Source organism: Oncorhynchus tshawytscha, linkage group LG16 (genome assembly GCF_018296145.1).
Source record: "Oncorhynchus tshawytscha isolate Ot180627B linkage group LG16, Otsh_v2.0, whole genome shotgun sequence".
Taxonomy (NCBI): domain Eukaryota; kingdom Metazoa; phylum Chordata; class Actinopteri; order Salmoniformes; family Salmonidae; genus Oncorhynchus; species Oncorhynchus tshawytscha.
In genome coordinates, this window is record NC_056444.1 from 18,798,669 (window position 1) to 18,819,629 (window position 20,961).

General features: G+C 41.8%; 1 protein-coding gene across 8 annotated transcripts in view; it reads left to right on the forward strand.

The window, feature by feature from the left end:
- Positions 1–809: 809 nt before the first annotated feature.
- tpk1 (thiamin pyrophosphokinase 1) overlaps positions 810–20,961 on the forward strand; it is a 47,592-nt gene continuing 27,440 nt past the window's right edge. For 4 of the 8 annotated variants that reach the window (XM_042298917.1, XM_042298923.1, XM_042298922.1 and 1 more), the window contains exons 1-2: positions 810–905; positions 1,856–1,935. In XM_042298917.1, coding sequence (XP_042154851.1) covers positions 1,890–1,935 — 46 coding nt within the window. In that variant the 5' untranslated portion in view covers positions 810–905; positions 1,856–1,889. Of the gene's footprint in view, positions 906–1,014; positions 1,068–1,428; positions 1,476–1,590; positions 1,647–1,855; positions 1,936–20,961 lie in introns of those variants that run through there. The other 4 variants (XM_042298918.1, XM_042298919.1, XM_042298924.1 and 1 more) reach the window with 4 other exon arrangements.

Consider the following 20,961-nt stretch of genomic DNA (forward strand, 5'->3'; position numbering starts at 1 on the left):
CCACTCCTGCATTGTCTTGGCTGTGCGCTTAGGGTTGTTGTCCTGTTGGATGGTGAACCTACGCCCCAGTCTGAGGTCCTGAGTGCTCTGGAGCAGGTTTTCATTAAGGATCTCTCTGTACTTTGCCTCGTTCATCTTTACCTCGATCCTGACTAGTCTCTCAGTCCCTGCCACTGAAAACATCCCCACAGCATGATGCTGCCACCACCATGCTTCACTGTAGGGATGGTGCCAGGTTTCCTCCAGAAGTGACGCTTGGCATTCAGGCAAAGGGTCTGAATACTTATGTAAAAAAGGTATTTTCTGTTTTCACTTTGGCATTATGGGGTATTGTGTGTAGATTGATGAGGACATTTTTTTATTTAATCACTTTTAGAACAAGGCTGTAACGTAACAAAATGTGTAAAACGTCAAGGGGTCTGAATACTTTCTGAATTCACTGTATGTACATACCTTAATTACCTCGTACTCCCCTGCACAGCAACTCTGTACTGACACCCCGGGTATGTAGCCAAGTTATCATTACTTGCTGTGTATTTATTATTACATGTTTTATTTTTCTACTATTTGTCCATTTTATTTTTCTCTACATTGTTGGGAAGGGTCCGTAAGTAAGTATTTTATTGTTAGTGAACACCTGTTGTTTACAAAATATGTTACAATTCAAATTTGATTGAGGCACAGATCTAGGATTCATTCTCAGTACTGGATAGATGGACCTATAACCTAAAAGTCATACCCGGCATATTGTTATTATATTTTATGTTGGTTCACCGATAGATGGCGCCATCACAGAGTCTATGGACCTTTTCCACCAGAGCAGGATGTCTTGCTGTCAGATCCGGAGCTGTTGTTGACTGCACACAAATCTGACCAGGAACTCTTGCCGTTAGTTACTTTACTCAGTGAGTATGAATTTACACCTAAATACGACATACATAATTGTTCTACCAAAGTCACATAGCTAGATGTGTTGCGAGTAAATCGTGATTGTAATGTGTTTGTGTATCTAAGCATGTGAGAGCAAACTCGGCATCTCTGTCCTTGCCGACTCCCGGTTTACCGAGGTAAAATGAGTTAATATTGAATATTCGTTTTTTTATTCACAATCGGGAAGATGGACAAATGTATTTTTATTTTTGGGGTATTTCAATCTTCAATAGCTCTTACACAAAGCGTGCCAATGACTATGAAAATGATCCTGTATATTCTGAATCAGGGAGGATAGAGAAAAATCAAAACAGTTTGTACTTGTTTTTTGTTGTTGTGTTTGTTGATTATTTTACTCCCTACAGAATTTCTTCTGTATAATGGGAACCTGTTGACACCATCTGTCTTTAACCATGTCACATGTAAACCTCACAATATATTGACCGTTGTCATAGTATCTGCCTCTCTGTCACTTTCAGTTACCCTCAAATAATCCTTCAGAACTATTCCCACCACTCTTCATATTGCTGAGATGGAACTAACTGGTATGAAGCTGCCAATGGCTAACTGATCAAAAGTTCAGGTTGCAGAGTAGAGATTAAATTATTTTGCAACGCTCAGATAAGCAATCAGTGTTGGGGTCAGAGGTTGTTAGAATGTTGGGAAACCTGTTCCGTTAACTTATTCCTTCTAGAGTCTGCCTCTTGGCTTGGCAGGTATGGTATGTTGTTGACATGTAATTGGGAGGAATTGCCTTAATCGTGAGAGTTTATGATAATGGTTTGTTACTTGTTTTCAAACTGTTGGGTTTCAGATACTTTAGGCCATCGGCAATTATTTTGAAGGTTTGATGAACTTTGAAGAAAGAAAGAAATAAAGGAAGAAAGAATAGTATGGAGTGACTGTGTGTGTTTCTCTGTTCCAGTTGAGTACTTCTGCAGAAGAGACGGAACATCTGGATGATCATGGATGAATTCACCCCTTTAGACTGTCTGCTGCCTACAGGTACTGTATTCCCTCTCTCTCTCTGACAGACACACTTAAAAAAAATATATATATATTTCACCTTTATTTAACCAGGTAGGCTAGTTGAGAAGAAGTTCTCATTTACAACTGCGACCTGGCCAAGATAAAGCAAAGAAGTTTGTCACATATAGCAACACAGAGTTCCACATGGAATAAACAAACATACCGTCAATAATACAGTAGAAAATAAGTATATATGCAGTGTGTGCAAAGGAGGTGAAATAAGGGAGGTAAGGCAATAAATAGGCCACAGCGGTGAGTTAATTACAATATAGCAATTAAACACTGGAGTGATAGATGTGCAGTAGAAGAATGTGCAAGTAGAGATATTGGGGTGCAAAGGAGCAAGATAAATAAATAACAATATGGGGATGAGGTAGTTGGATGGGCTATTTACAGATGGGCTATGTACAGGTGCAATGATCTGTGAGCTGCTCTGACAGCTGGTGCTTGAAGTTAGTGAGGGAGATATGAGTCTCCAGCTTCAGTGATTTTTGCAGTTCGTTCCAGTCATTGGCAGCAGACAACTGGAAGGAAAAGCAGCCAAAGGAGGAATTGGCTTTGGGGATGACCAGTAAAATATACCTTCTGGAGCGCGTGCTGCGGGTTGGTGCTGCTATGGTGACCATTGAACTGAGATACAGCGGGGCTTTACCTAGCAAAGACCTGGAACCAGTGGGTTTGGCAATGAGTATGAAGCGATGAGCCAGCCAATGAGAGCATACAGGTCGCAGTGGTGGGTAGTATTTGGGGCTTTGGTGACAAAACAGATGGCACTGTGATAGACTGCATCCAATTTGTTGAGTAGAGTGTTGGAGGCTATTTTGTAAATGACATCTCCGAAGTTGAGGATCGGTGGGATGGTCAGTTTTACGAGGGTATGTTTGGCAGCATGAGTGAAGGATGCTTTGTTTGCGAAATAAGAAGCTGATTCAAGATTTAATTTTGGATTGGAGATGCTTAATGTGGGCCTGTAAGGAGAGGTTACAGTCTAACCAGACACCTAGGTATTTGTAGCTGTCCACATATTCTAAGTCAGAACCATTCAGAGTAGAGGTCGGAATTGCCAATTAATTAGGGCGCCGATTTGCCGATTTTGTTATTATTATTATTTAAAAAAAAAAAACATTTTTACACCTATATTTAATCTTTATTTATCTAGGCAATTCAGTTAAGAACACATTCATATTTTCAACGACGGCCTAGGAACAGTAGGTTAACTGCCTTGTTCAGGGGCAGAACGACAGATTTTCACCTTGTCAGCTCGGGGGACCCAATCTTGCAACCTTAACTAGTCCAACGCAATAACGACCTGCCTCTCTCTCGTTGCACTCGACAAGGAGTTACGCGAATGCAGTAAACCGATGTAAGTTGCTAGCTAGCATTAAACTTATCTTATAAAAAACAATCAATCATAATCACTAGTTAACTACACATGGTTGATGATATTACTAGATATTATCTAGCGTGTCCTGTGTTGCATATAATCTGACTGAGCATACAAGTATCTGACTGAGCGGTGGAAGGCAGAAGCAGGCGCGTAAACATTCATTAAAACAGCACTTTAGTGCGTTTTGCCAGCAGCTCTTCGTTGTGCATCAAGCATTGTGCTGTTTATGACTTCAAGCCTATCAACTCCCGAGATGAGGCTCGTGTAACCGAAGTGAAATGGCTAGCTAGTTAGCGCGTGCTAATTGTCATTGTGTTGCTGGTTCGAGCACAGGGAGGAGCGAGGACAGGGACGGAAGCTATACTGATACACTGGCAATACTAAAGTGCCTATAAGAACATCCAATAGTCAAAGGTTAATGAAATACAAATGGTATAGAGGGAAATAGCCCTATAATTCCTATAATAACTACAACCTAAAACTTCTTACCTGTGAATATTGAAGACTCATGTTAAAAGGAACCACCAGCTTTCATATGTTCTCATGTTCTGAGCAAGGAACTTAAACGTTAGCTTTCTTACATGGGACATATTTTACATGGAACATATTGCACTTTTACTTTCTTCTCCAACACTTTGTTTTTGCATTATTTAAACCAAATTGAACATGTTTCATTATTTACTTGAGGCTAAATTGATTTTATTGATGTATTATATTAAGTTAAAATAAGTGTTCATTCAGTATTGTTGTAATTGTCATTATTATTACAAATAAATAAATAAAATCGCCCGATTAATCGGTATCGGCTTTTATGGCCCTCCAATAATCGGTATCGGCGTTGAAAAATCATAATCGGTCGACCTCTAATCCAGAGTAGTGATGCTGGACGGGTGGGCAGGTGCAGGCAGCGATCGGTTGAAGCATGCATTTAGTTTTGCTTGCATTTAAGAGCAGGAGAGTTGTATGGCATTGAAGCTCGTCCAAAGAAGACCTTAGAATGGCAGGGTAGGATAGATATAGGTCTGTAGCAGTTTGGTTCTAGAGTGTCTCCCCCTTTGAAGAGGGGGATGACCGCGGCAGCTTCCCAATCTTTGGGGATCTCAGTCAATACGAAAGAGAGGTTGAACAGGCTAGTAATAGGGGTTGCAACGATCTCGGCAAATAATTTTAGAATGAGAGGGTCCAGATTTGTAGCTGTAGAAAAATGCTATCGGTGGTGACAGTGTTTATCGGTGGTGACGGTGTGTCCTAGCCTCAGTGCAGTGGGCAGCTGGGAGGAGGGGCTCTTATTCTCCATGGACTTTACAGTGTCCCAGAACTTTTTTGAATTTGTGCTACAGGATGCAAATTTCTGTTTTGAAAAGCTAGCCTTAGCTTTCCTAACTGATTGTGTATATTGGTTCCTAACTTCCCCGAAAAGTTGCATATCACCGGGGCTATTTGATGCTAATGCAGAACGCCACAGGATGTTTTTGTGCTGGTCAAGGGCAGTCAGGTCTGGAGTGAACACAGGCACATACAGGAGTTTTTCACTGCATAATGCAGCCATTCAGTTTTTCCTCTTTGTTGTGGGCTATGTTAGGCTACTTCAATGCATGATGCCCATCTAAACAATTCAGTGATTTGCCCTGCAGATATATTGTAGTAGATAACATAGAAATCTAACTCCTAAGACAATTCAGTGATTTGACCTGCAGATATATTGTAGTAGATAACATAGAAATCTAACTCCTAAGACAATTCAGTGATTTGTCCTGCAGATATATTGTAGTAGATAACATAGAAATCTAACTCCTAAGACAATTCAGTGATTTGACCTGCAGATATATTGTAGTAGATAACATAGAAATCTAACTCCTAAGACAATTCAGTGATTTGTCCTGCAGATATATTGTAGTAGATAACATAGAAATCTAACTCCTAAGACAATTCACGGTAGCCAAAGTATTTTCCTATTACAGTAAGTGGGACTGAGTGTCTGAGTTGTTTAAACACCTCCAGCCCCTAGAGTTTTCCTGGGCTTTACTATTTTTACAGAGAGCAGAGCTCATGGCAAAACAAGACACACACATCTATTAACATGGTCTGGAATAACTCTGACATGGTCCTGCACTTAACAGAGGGCTAAAATATCGCTGCTTTGTTCCCCCTGTAGTTTACACACATTCTATCCTTCCTTATCCCACTCTCTTTCTGTGTTGGTTTTGAAATTCAGAATAGGGAGGAAAAGAGGGGCGATGAATTCATGAGACACTCCTAAATCACTGTTATCTACTGTTAATACACTGCCTAGAATTGTGTGCGCGTGTGTGTGTTTGCGTTCGCGTGCGCTCGCTGTGCAAGTGAGTGCAGGTAAATTTGTTCTGAAACAGGCTTTTCATTCTGCTATATGGCTCTATATCGGTGATGTTCAATTGCAGAAAGGACCATATCTGATTATTATTTTTATTGAAGATATAATACCATATTCCAGACATCTGACTGTGTTGGACATGTTGTTTGTGCTTGTAGAGAACTCACAGGTTTTGTATTATCTCTTCTCCCCTCTCTCTTTCTTGATCTCCCCCTCACCATTTCTCCATTCAACTCATGAGTCAGACTCTTCTGACATGAGACTAGCTTAGTCCTGAGTGATTCATCGAAATGCTGGTTATTTTTATTTTTTAAAACATCTAATTCACCTATGTAGGTTCAATTATTTGAATTCCATTTAGTTTTTGTTTTTTTCTTCTGTAAACTCAATGTGCACATTGCAGTTTCTCCAGAGATAAATCAGATCCAGACTGAACTTTGCGATGTAGTACGGAGTTGTAGTTTCCAACTGGCCAATATTCTACCATAATCCATTGCTCATCTACTTGTCCAGTCTGTGCTTCTGTTACGCCTGCTACAGAAGAGGAAAGAATGCATGATGGTGAGGCGATATAGAGAGAACAGCTGTTGCTTTGCAAGTTATCTAAGTAACTCATAGTTGGTATTCAGCAGTCATAAAAATGCTGTATTTATTTTGAAGAACAACAAAACAGTGATTTTTTTCAGACAGCATAGGCAGCAGCTCTATAGAGATGAGGACTTGGAATGAAATAATGAAGTCATCAAATAAAACATGTAAAATACACAACTGAAATATTTTATTAAAGTCAAATAATGTTAATAATTGATAAGCAGTAATGGGCAGTCACTACCATCATGAGACTTTTATTAATTAAAAATAATTGAAATCAATTAAAACTGATTATTTTGTAATAATCTAACCGAATCAGACCTAAAAAAACACTATAATCGCTCAGCACTAGACTAGCTCTACATATTTATTACACGTAGGTATTCCATGAGGTGTATTAGGATCGTATTATGAGTCCAGCATGCTAATTTATTAGGAGAATGTTCCATTGTATTTTAATGAACACAAATTCCCTTAGCACAGTCATTTGGGTTATATGATAATGTGTAAGTGACAGACGGCTATCTGCAATAAGACACTAAATGAGAGTTGATGAAAACAGCTTGGCTCTCTTGCTGTCAACAGATCCTCATTAAGAGGAGACATCAAAGTATATAGACTGTCAGACTGGATTGACAGATAACTGACAGAGAGAGAGAGGGATTTCTTCAACCATAGTAGCTGACTATTGTTGTACCAGTGCCCATTTAAGAGTCCTTGAAATAACTATTCTGACTTTTTCAAAGTGTTTTTAAAAAATGTATAAAAACAAAGAACATAACAGTAGGTACGACTGAAAAACAGAAAACAACAGTCCGCAGTACCAAAACTTGAACGGTCATTGAAAAAATCCTCTCAACAGAAAGTACAAGTTTCCTTTGATAAAATGACGGTAGTCCTTGAAATGACATTAGTCAAGAGATGATAGTGTAATAAAAAACAAGGTATTTAAAAGCCTGTCACCAATAGACACCAATACATTACCTCCCAAAACAGTCTTTCATGGGCCACTCCCCATTTGTATAGCTGGCACCCAGTTGGTTGACTAGGCATATACACACATACACTACATGACCAAAAGTATGTGGACGGCTGCTTGTTGAACATCTTCCTTACAAAATCATGGGCGTTAATATGGAGTCGGTCCCCCCTTTGCTGCTATAACAACCTCCATTCTTCTGGGAAGGCTTTCCACTAGATGTATGAACATTGCTGCGGGGACTTGCTTCCATTCAGCCTAAAGAGCATTAGTGAGGTTGGGCACTGATGTTGGGTGATCAGGCCTGGCTTGCAGTGGGCGTTCCATTTCATCACAAATGTGTTCGATGGGGTTGAGGTCAGGGCTTGTGCAGACCAGTCAAGTTCTTCCACACCTATCTCGACAAACTATTTCTGTATGGACCTCGCTTTGTGCACAGGGGCATTGTCGTGCTGAAATAGGAAAGGACCTTCTCCAAACTGTTGCCACAAAGTTGGAAGCACATAATCATCTAGAATGTCATTGTATGCTGTAACGTTAAGATTTCCCTTCACTGGAACTAAGAGGTCAAGCCCGAACCATGAAAAACAGCCCCAGACCATTATTCCTCCTCCACCAAACTTTACAGTTGGCACTATGCATTAGGGCTGGTACCGTTCTCCTGGCATCCGCCAAACACAGATTTGTCCATCTGCCAGATGGTGAAGCGTGATTCATCACTCCAGAAACGCGTTTCCACTGCTCCAGAGTCCAATGCCATTGCACATGGTGATCTTAGGCTTGTGTGCAGCTGCTCTGCCATGGAAACACATTTCATGAATCTCCTGATTAACAGTTCTTGTGCTGACGTTGCTTCCAGAGGCAGTTTGGAACTCGGAAGTGAGTGTTGCAACCGAGGACAGACTATTTTTACGCTCCACGCGCTTCAGCACTCTGTGATACCAAACTGTGAGCTTGTGTGGCCAACCACTTCGCGGCTGAACCGTTGTTGCTCCTAGACGTTTCCACTTCACAATAATAGCACTTACAGTTGACCAGGGCAGCTCTAGCAGGACAGAAATTTGACAAACTGACTTGTTGGGAAGGTGGCATCCTATGCCAGACCCACGTTGAAAGCCACTGAGCTCTTCAGTAAGCCATTGTACTGCCAATATTTGTCTATGGAGTTTGCATGGCTATGTGCTCGATTTTATACACCTGTCAGCATTGGGTGTGGCTGAAATAGCCGAATCCACTAATTTGAAGGTGTGTCCACATACTTTTGTATATGTAGTGTATAAATACAAAGTTGTATCTTCACCTTTCGCCAGGCTTTGTATCTGATCTCCTCACCACCGAGAATGTTAATCTCTAACTGCCTTCTATGAAAACGGACAAAGCATCATTAGTATAGTGACAGATTTGTTATAACATATCAGCACAAAAGATTGATGAGTTAGTAGTAATACAAATGATGTTATGATGAATATGGAGTTGTTTTAAAGGTATTACAAATGTTCAATATACAGATAGCTCATTTCTTCTGGCCAGACTTGTTCCCAGTGCAACAAGTAGTCTTGTTGCCAGAGCAGTACTGGTGGTCTTGTTGCCATGGCAGTAGTCACCAATCTTCTTGTTGCCAGGGCTATAGACACGGGTCTTCTTGTTGACAGGGCAGACGATACCGGTGGTCTTGTTGCCTTGTGTTGCCAGGGCAGTAGTCACCAGTCTTCTTGTTGCCTTGGCAGTAGTCAACGGTCTTCTTGTTGCCAGGGCAGTAGAACCGGTCTTCTTGTTGCCAGGGCAGAAGTCACAGGAAATGTTGTTGCCTGGGCAGTAGTCACCAGTCTTCTTGTTGCCAGGGCAGAAGTCACAGGAGATGTTGTTGCCAGAGCAATAGTCACAAGACATCTTGTTGCCTGGGCAGTAATCACCGGTATTCCTGTTGCCAGGGCAGTAGTCACAGTAGGTGTTATTCCCAGGGCAGTGGACACCGATGCAGTGGCTGTAGTGTTCTGTTTAGAAGTCTCCCTCCAGTGGAAATGGTTGAGCTGCAGGTTCCTCTGCTTCCATTGGAAATGTGAAAGCTGCAGACAGGAATGGACACATTACCAATGAGGGTCAATAATAAATTGCTCTGGATAAGAGTGTCTGCTAAATGACTAAAATGTAATGTAAGAGTAACAGTGATGGGCACTGATCAATCTATCGATATTGGTTGCATATTTTTTACTCTATCGATAAATATCGTGGTTAAACAAAAAAATACTACAACTGTATGAATGTTCATTTCCACAGCTCTGTCCAGACAACCGTTTGTGGATTGGCAGGACTCTACGCTGACCTTTTCTTACAAGGAGCATGTGTGCGTGGCGCTTATGTTGAAAAATGTAGGTGCATACAAAGAAATTTAGGAGCACAACGAAAAGATATTTGAGATGATACATTTTTTTTAGGTAATAAATGTTCTTAATTTTTCGAGGCGCACTGGTGCTCCTAAATTAAAATTCCAAGTCGCAAAATATATAATATGTACTGTATACTGAAAAAAATATATAAACGTAACATGTAACAATTTCAAAGGTTTTGCTGAGTTCCAGTTCGTATAAGGAAATCTATGGATTTCACATGACTGGGCAGGGGCGCAGCCATGGGTGGGCCTGGGAGCGCATAGAATAACTTGGGAGCCAGGCCGACCGACCCGCTGGGGAGCCAGGCCCAGTCAATCAGAATGATTGGGCTTTATTACAGACAGAAATACTCCTCAGTACTTCTGGAACATTTCTGGGATCTTTTATTTCAGCTCATGAAACATTGGACCAACACTTTACATGTTGTGTTTATATTTTTGTTCAGTGTATATGCAAGTCAAATGCTTGCACTGTAAAATGCTGAATTGGCCATTTGGCCAGATGTGAATTTTCTGAGGGCTTAATCCTACCCACTCCATATGAATTCAATGGACGCCCAGACAAATGTGTGAAATGTTTGCTTTTCTTTTCACTTGCATGCCTCTGTCCAGACAACTGTTTGCAGATGGGTTATAATGCCAGGTGTGAATGTTCGAGGTGTAGGACCTACCCAAAAAGTGTGAATTCAATGGGAAATCCATGGCCCATCATTTTTCAAATGTAAGAACAAATAGTTTGTGTCTTTAACTAATAAAAACATCACCATGTTAGGAGTGTGTATCAGAGGCGAAGTCAGGTGCAGGATAGCAGAGTGTAGTGAACAGGCGCACTTTTTATTCCGGTCAAAATGGCAGCACAAAGTAACATAAAATGTGCCCAAAACACGGAACATAGACAAAAAGTAATGCGCGTAACAATATCCACAATATCAAAATACACGTAACACAGAACAATCCTACACAAAGACATGGGGAACAGAGGAATAAATCCATATGAATTGATTGGGGAATGAAAACCAGGTGTGCAGGGAACAAGACAAAACAAATGGATACACGAAAAATGGAGCGGCGATGGCTAGAAAGCCGGTGACGTCGACTGCACTTATTAGTTGTATTAGTAGTTTTTATTAGTTGTAGCAGTAGTTTTTATTAGTTGTAGCAGTAGTTTTTATTAGTTGCAGCAGTAGTTTTTATTAGTTGTATTAGTAGTAGTTATTTTAGTTGTATTAGTAGTTTTTATTAGTTGTAGCAGTAGTTTTTATTAGTTGTAGCAGTAGTTTTTATTAGTTGTAGCAGTAGTTTTATTAGTTGTATTAGTAGGTGTAGCAGTAGGTTTTATTAGTTGTAGCTGTAGTTTTTATTTGTTGTATTAGTAGGTGTAGCAGTAGTTTTTATTGGTTGTATTAGTAGTTTTTATTAGTTGTAGCAGGAGTTTTTATTAGTTGTATTAGTAGGTGTAGCTGCAGTTTTTATTATTTGTATTGCGAGTTTTTATTAGTTGTATTAGTAGTTATATTAGTTGTAGTTGTAGCGGTAGTTTTTATTAGTTGTATTATTAGGTGTAGCAGTATTTTTATTCGTTGTATTAGTAGTTTTTATTAGTTGTAGCAGTAGTTTTTATTTGTTGTAGCTGTAGTTTTTATTAGTTGTGTAAGTAGGTGTAGCAGTAGTTTTTATTAGTTGTTGCTGTAGTTTTTATTAGTTGTATTAGTAGGTGTAGCAGTAGTTTTTATTAGTTGTAGTTGTAGCTGTAGTTTTTATTAGTTGTATTAGTAGATGTAGCAGTAGTTTTTATTAGTTGTATTATTAGTTTTATTAGTAGTTTTTTAGTTATAGCAGTAGTTTTTATTAGTTGTATCTGTAGCAGGAGTTTGTATTAGTTGTATTGGTAGGTGTAGCAGTAGTTTCTATTAGTTGTAGGCCTATTCGTAGTTGTACAACAACTTTTCTATGTTGTTTATGGACATTTTTATTATTATTTAATTGTTATTATTATTAGACAGTAGTTGCCATATTCTTCTTCTTACTAAGTATTGTGTTGTTTTTTAAATGTTTTTTTGGACACTTGAAAACGAGATGGTGCATCTCAAGAGATGTCATCCTGCAAAATGTCTAATAAATAAAATAACCTTTTAAAGTAGGCCGAGTTGAGTGCCTGCCTTTGAGAGGGTTTTGTGTATTTACACAATAGCATGCCTGCTAGCATATTGACTATTGACGACAAGTGCACTAGTAAGTAGCCAATAATAATGTTCAATCAAGAGAGCAGCATTCTTTACCCAAGAAAGTTCACTTGTCTTCACAATTCTCATGCTGAAAGCTGTTCTGAGAACTCCAAAAATGAACTCACCTTCAGTAATCGTTTGGTATTTGTTTTCTTGGCAATCAGACTCCTGCTCAACCTGACCCATCTAGTACCCAGCCTCTTACTTCTTGATCTAAGTCAGTGTGGGCTCTGGGTCCCCCTGGTTCTGTCCTACAGTGGGGGCTCCACTCCTGCTCACATGGCTGCTGGTGTTGGTGTTGTGGCTCAGGGAAACCTCCAGCCTGCTGCTTGCAGTCCAACTCAGGAGGGAAGGAGAAAGAGTTACACGTATAACTAACTAGTTAGGCAGTAGATACTTTGGGCCAGTTTCCTTGACCCACATAAAGCCTAGCTAGCCAAGCTAGCTAACTAGCGAAGTTACAGTCCTACTGACTGACACAATTCCAATGAAGATTCTCCATTGAACAAACTTTTTTAATCCAGTGGAAACAAACCTAGTGTACAATGCATTCGGAAAGTATTCAGACCCCTTAACTTTTTCAAATTTTTTATGTTACAGCCTTATTCTAAAATTGATAAAATATTTTTTCCCCTCATCAATCTACACACAATACCCCATAATGACAAAGCAAAAATTGAAATATCACATTTACATAAGTATTCAGACCCTTTACTCAGTACTTTGTTGAAGCGATTACAGCCTCGAGTATTCTTGGGTATGACGCTACAAGCTTGGCACATCTGTATTTGGGGAGTTTCTCCCATTCTTCTCTGCAGATCCTCTCAAGCTCTGTCAGGTTGGATGGGGAGCGTCGCTGCACAGCTATTTTCAGGTCTCTCCAGAGATTTTTACATGTTTTAATTCACCTTTATTTAACCAGGTAGGCTAGTTGAGAAGAAGTTCTCATTTACAACTACGACCTGGCCAAGATAAAGCAAAGCAGTTCGACACATACAACAACAGAGTTACACAACATACAACAACACAGAGTTACACATGGAATAAACAAACATACAGTCAATAATACAGTAGAAAAAAAGTCTATACATTGTGTGCAAATGAGGTAAGATAAGGGAGGTAAGTCAATAAATAGGCCATGGTGGCAAAGTAATTACAGTAATTGCAATTAAACACTGGAATGGTAGATGTGCAGAAGATGAATGTGCAAGTAGAGATACTGGGGTGCAAAGGAGCAAGATAAATAAATAAATACAGTATGGGGATGAGGTAGTTGGATGGGCTATTTACAGATGGGTAATGTACAGGTGCAGTGATCTGTGAGCTGCTCTGACAGCTGGTGCTTAAAGCTAGTGAGGGAGATATGTGTCTCCAGCTTCAGTGATTTTTGCAGTTCGTTCCAGTCATTGGCAGCAGACAACTGGAATGAAAAAGGAGGAATTGGCTTTGGGGGTGACCAGTGAGGTATACCTGCTGGAACACGTGCTATGGGTGGGTGCTGCTATGTTGACCAGTGAGCTGAGATAAGGTGGGGTTTTACCTAGCAAAGACTTGTAGATGACCTGGAGCCAGTGGGTTTGGTGACAAATATGAAGCGAGGGCCAGCCAACGACAGCGTACAGGTTGCAGTGGTGGGTAGTATATGGGGCTTTGGTGACAAAACGGATGGCACTGTGATAGACTGCATCCAATTTGTTGAGTAGAGTGTTGGAGGCTATTTTGTAATGACATCGCTGAAGTCGAGGATCGGTGGGATGGTCAGTTTTACGAGGGTATGTTTGGCAGCATGAGTGAAGGATGCTTTGTTGTGAAATAGGAAGCCGATTCTAGATTTAATTTTGGATTGGAGATGCTTAATGTGAGTCTGGAAGGAGAGTTTACAGTCTAACCAGACACCTAGGTATTTGTAGTTGTCCACATATTCTAAGTCAGAACCGTCCAGAGTAGTGATGCTGGACGAGCAGGTGGGTGCGGGCAGCGATCGGTTGAAGCATGCATTTAGTTTTGGTTGCATTTAAGAGCAGTTGGAGGCCATGGAAGGAGAGTTGTATGGCATTGAAGCTCGTCTGGAAGTTAGTTAACACAGTGTCCAAAGAAGGGCCAGAAGTATACAGAATGGTATCGTCTGCGTAGAGGTGGATCAGAGAATCACCAGCAGCAAGAGCGACATCATTGATGTATACAGAGTGGAGACTCGGCCCGAGAATTGAACCCTGTGGCACCCCCATAGACTGCCAGAGGTCCGGACAACAGGCCCTCCGATTTGACATACTGAACTCTATCAGAGAAGTAGTTGGTGAACCAGGCGAGGCAATCATTTGAGAAACCAAGGCTGTTGAGTCTGACGATAAGAATGTGGTGATTGACAGAGTCGAAAGCCTTGGCCAGGTCGATGAATATGGCTGCACAGTATTGTCTCTTATCGATGCCGGTTATGATATCGTTTACGACCTTGAGCGTGGCTGAGGTGCACCCATGACCAGCTCTGAAACCAGATTGCATAGCGGAGAAGGTACGTTGGGATTCGAAATGGTCTGTCATCTGTTTGTTAACTTGGCTTTTCGAAGACCTTAGAAAGGCAGGGCAGGATAGATATAGGTCTGTAGCAGTTTGGGTCTAGAGTGTCTCCCCCTTTGAAGAGGGGGGTGACCGCGGCTGCTTTCCAATCTTTGGGAATCTCAGACGATATGAAAGAGAGGTTGAACAGGCTAGTGAAAGAGAGGATCCAGATTGTCTAGCCCGGCTGATTTGTAGGGGTTCAGATTTTTAATTTTTAATTTAAAAAAATAAATTGTACCCCTTTTTCTCCCCAATTTTGTGGTATCCAATTGTTAAGTAGCTACTATCTTGTCTCATCACTACAACTCCCGTACGGGCTCCGGAGAGACGAAGGTTGAAAGTCATGCGTCCTCCGATACACAACCCAACCAAGCCGCACTGCTTCTTAACACAGCGCCATCCAACCCGGAAGCCAACCGCACCAATGTGTTGGAGGAAACACCGTGTACCTGGCAACCTTGGTTAGCACGCACTGCGCCCGGCCTGCCACAGGAGTTGCTGGTGCGCGACGAGACAAGGATTTCCCTACCGGCCAAACCCTCCCTAACCCGGACGACGCTAGGTCAATTGTGCGTCACCCCACGAGTCTCTGGTGGCACAGCTGGCGCTGCAGTACATCGCCCTTAACCACTGCGCCACCCGGGAGGCCGGGGGTTCAGGTTGTGCAGCTCTTTCAGAACATCAGCTATCTGGATTTGGGTGAAGGAGAAATTGGGGAGGCTTGGGAGAGTTGCTGTGGGGGGTGCAGGGCTGTTGGCCGGGGTAGGGGTAGCCAGGTGGAAAGCATGGCCAGCCAAAGGAAAATGCTTATTGAAATTCTCAATTACCGTGGATTTATCGGTGGTGACAGTGTTTCCTAACCTTAGTGCAGTGGGCAGCTGGGAGGAGGTGCTCTTATTCTCCATGGACTTTACAGTGTCCAATAACTTTGAGTTTGTGCTACATGATGCAAATTTCTGCTTGATAAAGTTATCCTTAGTTTTCCTAACTGCCTGTGTATATTGGTTCCTATCTTCCCTGAAAAGTTGCATATCACGGGGGCTATTCGATGCTTATGCAGAACGCCACAGGATGTTTTTGTGCTGGTCAAGGGCAGTCAGGTCTGGAGAGAACCAAGGGCTGTATCTGTTCCTGGTTGTAATTTTTTGAATGGGGCATGCTTATTTAAGATGGTGAGGAAGGCACTTTTAAAGAATAACCAGGCAACCTCTACTGACGGGATCCTTCCAGGATACCCGGGCCAGGCCGATTAGAAAGGCATGCTCGCTGAAGTGTATTCTGGAGCGTTTGACAGTGATGAGGGGTGGTCGTTTGAATGCAGACCCATTACGGATGCAGGCAATGAGGTTGAGATCTTTGTTGAAAACAGCAGAGGTGTATTTGGAGGGAGAGTTGGTTAGGGTGATATCTATGAGGGTGCCTGTGTTTACTGCTTTGGGGTTGTACCTGGTAGGTTCATTGATAATTTGTGTGAGATTGAGGGCATCAAGTTTAGATTGTAGGATGGCCGGGGTGTTAAGCATGTCCCAGTTTAGGTCACCTAGCAGCACAAGCTCTGAAGATAGATGGGGGTCAATCAGTTCACATATGGTGTCCGGAGCACAGCTGGGGGCAGAGGGTGGTCTATAGCAAGCGGCAATGGTGAGAGACTTGTTTCTGCAAAGGTGGATTTTTAAAAGTAGAAGCTTGAATTGTTTGGGTACAGACCTGGATAGTAAGACAGAACTCTGCAGGCTATCTCTGCAGCAGATTGCAACACCGCTGCCCCCTTTGGCAGTTCTATCTTGTCAGAAAATTTTATAGTTATGGATGGAAATTTCAGGGGTTTTGGTGGTCTTCCTAAGCCAGGATTCAGACACGGCTAGGACATCTGGGTTGGCAGAGTGTGCTAAAGCAGTGATTTAAACAAATTTAGGGAGAAGGCTTCTAATGTTAACATGCATGAAACTAAGGCTTTTACGGTTACAGAAGTCAACAAATGTAGCCGCGCAATAGAATAGATTCAAGGCATAATGTACAGACAAAGGTATGGTAGGATGTGAATACAGTGGAGGTAAACCTATGCATTGAGTGATGATGAGAGAGATATTGTCTCTAGAAACATCATTTAAACCAGGTGATGTCATCGCATGTGTGAGAGGTGGAACTAAAGGGTTGGATAAGGTATATTGAGCAGGGCTAGAGACTACAGTGAAATAAGACAAGAATCACTAACCAGAACAGCAATGGACAAGGCATATTGACATTAAGGAGAGGCGTGCGTAGCCGAGTGATCATAAGGGTCCAGTGAGTAGTGAGGCTGGTTGGAGACAAGACGATTCAGACAGCTAGCGGGCCAGGGATAGCAAGCTAGCAGATGGGCCTCAGAGGGATGTCGTGACGGAGGAAGTCTGTTTATAGCCTCCTTGTGTGTTTACGTCGGTAGACAATTCGTGATGGATTAGTAGGGTTCCGTTTGGTAAAGGGGACCAGTCCAATTGGCAAAAATAGGTATAGTGGCCCAAGAAATTGGCCTAATGGACCTATTCCGCTAACAGCCGATATGCTCTAGACAGCTAGCGGGCCGCGGATAGCATGCAGGCAGATGGGCATTCAGGGGACGCCGCAACGGAGGGGCCAGTTGAATAACCCCCTCGGGCAGATTATGTCGGTAGTCCAGTCGTGAAGGTCCGGTGGGTCACCGGCAGTAATATGTGTCCAGGCCAATTGGCAAAATAGGTATTGTAGCTGTTGTTCGATCGGGTTCAAGTCCGGGCTCTGGCTGGGCCACTCAAGGACATTCAGAGACTTGTCCCAAAGCCACTCCTGCGTTGTCTTGGCTGTGTGCTTAGGGTCACCCAAACTCCCCGGCTGGAGAGTTTGTGTGATGAAAGTTGGACAGAGGATTTCGAAATCTCTGTGCAAGAAACACTTTGAACGAACTTCAAAAAATTATGTTAGGCTATTTTCTGGCAATTGTGCCGTTATTATGTGCCAGATGTTTATAAATGGCCTATTTGCGAGATTGACTTGTTATTTCAATAGGCGTAGGCTACTGACTAAAATCTGGGTTTAGAATTGCAATTTAACTTTGCCATGGTTTGCTGAGCTAGATGCAGGTAGCTTATAGCCACTGATAGCCCAACATCGAATTTCAAGGAAAAGTCCACAATGAACTGACATTAAGTGTTGCGATAGAGCTGTGACCATGATCACAATGGATAACTTTCAATTTAATTAACTAAACAGGGCCATTAATAATTTCATAATAACAACAACAACAAGCAGCGTTATAGGCTGTTTATTAAATCAGTTTGCCAGCTCCAGGTAGGCTACAGTGATATCGTCATTTCAACATATTTATTGTATCAAATGGTAGATTACAGTAGCCTACAATGGCATAGAAATGAATAGCCAACAGATGAAAATGTACCCTATCATTCTCCACATTTAATGTATTTTTAAGTGTGGTCTTTGTGGACTCATCTAAAGAGCTGTAGTGCGCCTAAAGTTGTTTTCCAATGCTTTGTCGCTGTCATATCAGTTCTAGCGCGTTGATGTTTCATGGAAAAAGGGTGTCTCCATAATGACCAATCTAAATAGCCTACCAACAACTGGTGAAAAAAAGTTGTCACGACGTGCGTGCTGCTCTGTTTCCGTAGCTGTGTTCGAATACTCATAATAACCGCACTAACCATACTATTTGTGACATAAATTGTTAATGTGTAGTATGCTTATTGGTCATAGTATGGATATAGTTATTATTTTTTCTTTAACTAGGCAAGTCAGTTAAAGAACAAATTCTTATTTACAATGATGGCCTACCAAAAGGCCTCCTGCAGGGAACGGGGGCTGGTAGTAAAATTACAAAAATATATAGGATTACAACAAGTTTACTGAAATGAACTAATAGTATGTAGTATATACTCATTAAGTATGTAGTATACAGTATGTTATTATGGGTAAACGAACACAGCTCGTGACTCAGCTGGCTCTGCTGCAGCACTCTCTCAACCAGTGCTCTCTCAATGCACACCCTCCCCCTCCCCACCATTTACTCACTCACTCATTAACAGCCTGCTGACTGCCTGATAGTCAGCAGCAAGTAACAGTGAAATATATAGTTAAAAAAAATACAAAAGAGAGAAATGCCATGGCGCCCGCAGTGCAATTTAGACGACATCGTTTTCAGCGTAGCCTAATTTAGTCTGAAAACCACGAACATGGCAACACTGCACAAAAGAGTGTAGCAAGATGGCTGCGTCCCATGAGAGATGAAAACATGGGGCGCCTCTCGACACCTAGGTCAGGGGAGAACTGCAAATCCGCTGGAGCCAAACATACAGTACGTCTCTCTATCTTGCGGGTAAGCGTGGTCCCCAAACTTGAAGGCTAAAACCGTGAGGGTTCCCGGTGGACAGGCAGGTCACACAGACAACTAAGACAAACCCTCAGTGCCGCAATACAGTACTGGTCAACCAAACCGAGTATCTCCCAGGTTGGTACACTGTCACAAGTAATCAAAACAAGGACAAAACTCAAACGAGATGGCACAAGCCAAACCGAGTGGGGGGAACAGCATAGCACCCAGATGGAGAGGCTAGCTGCTCCAAGCTATTGATTAGCAGCGGGTATACTTCTGTGATTATACACTACATAGAGCTCTTACCAAGCGAATCCTCTTCTTCTTTAAGTTTCTATTGGTGGATTGCAACCAACTGACGGGTGCATACACACCTACTATACTAGAGTGCAAGGCCAGTCGCGACCTATCTATAACAGGGGTTCCCACATGTTTTCACTAGGATTCCCCCTTTTAGCATTGGGGAACATCCCACACACCCCTGCGCGCGCACACGCCACATCTATTTCTATGAGCACAAGCACTGTTCATGACACAAACTGTTCACACCCCTCTTGTTGGTGGAGAGAATTTTGCAGGTTTAAAGCTTATTTTCTGCAATTCTACACATTTTGTCATGGGATGCAGAGAACATTTTACAGGTTTAAAGCAAATGTTCTTGTAATTCTGTACATTTTTTCATGTCTAATGTGTATTCATGTGATATTTGAGTGACAAAAAAATGACAACAATATCTATTGGCTAAAAACCTAAATAAAAAACTTTAACTGGCGCGCGCCACAGTTTGGGAACCACTGATCTATACCACTAACTCTGAATTTCTAATAAAATAAAATAATTTCCTACAAACCTCACTACTCCCATCACGCCCTCCCAAAATACCACCCACTCCCCATTCCAGTTCAACCTCTGACCCTGTCAAACAACCTCTCCTTTTGTTCAACCGTTTCCTGTCATACAGCCATTACTCATTCCAGTACCATGTTTCCCTATCAATTTCAAAGAGGAATTCAATCCCATATGCCCTAATCTCATCCTAGATAACAGAACTTCCTCCCTTTTGCTCCCATTATATGACACTATCCTGCGTACAGATTTCCTTGTAAGAAAATCCTCTCTGGAATGAGCCGAGAAAAGGAAGAGGTGGACTTCTTCTTCTGTGGTTTTTATATGGCAATTGGCAACCAATTAAGGTACTGCCACTAACTGGACTGGAGTGTGGACCAGAGACAGTGAAAGTCTAAATCCTACCCAATATTATTGTTTCCTTAAGGAAACGAAGTACATAATAAAATACTACATCCCTTGAAGATTTCCCCAGCAGTTCACTTAATCCTTGCTCTTTTTATTTTAATTTAACTAGGCAAGTCAGTTAAGAACAAATTCTTATTTTCAATGACGGCCTAGGTACAGTGGGTTAACTGCCTGTTCAGGGGCAGAACGACAGATTTGTACCTTGTCAGCTCGGGGGTTTGAACTTGCAACCTTCCAGTTACTAGTCCAATGCTCTAACCACTAGGCTACCCTGTCACCCCATTACTCTTCCAATCTAATAACAATGTCTCCCTTTCCCTCCCATATTTCTGGCACTGAAATAGAGTGTGTTCCACTGTCTCCATCTCCTCCTGACAATGATCACACCTCACAGTCGGATGTTTCCCCACCACTTTCAATGTACTATTTAGCCTTGTATGTCCCAGTCTTAGCCTTGTGATTACACTTTCCTCCCTTCTCTCTCGGCCCGAGGACCTCCCTGCACCCACCTTTTCCTAGATCTTATACAGGTGTCTTTCATTTCCCTCCCTTATCCACAAATCTTGCCATTTGTTTTTAACCCTGTTTTTATTAACCCCCTGGCTTCTACTTCACTGATTAACAGTTCTATCTCAACATTAAGATGTTTTAGAGCCTGCTTGGCGATAACATCGACCTCCTCATTCCCCTCTACTTCCACATGAGCTGTTACCAAGAGGTACATCACAAATACCCACATCTTTTTCACCCTATACAAGCACTGCAAAACCTCACACAATACATCCTTTCTGATCTGAGACACAAATTAATTTAAGCTCATCAGTGCTGCACAGGAGTCAGAGCACATGACTACCCTGTTTGGCCTCACTTCCTCCACCAACTCCGCAGCCAATAGTTTGGCCAATAACTCCTTTGTGTAAAAA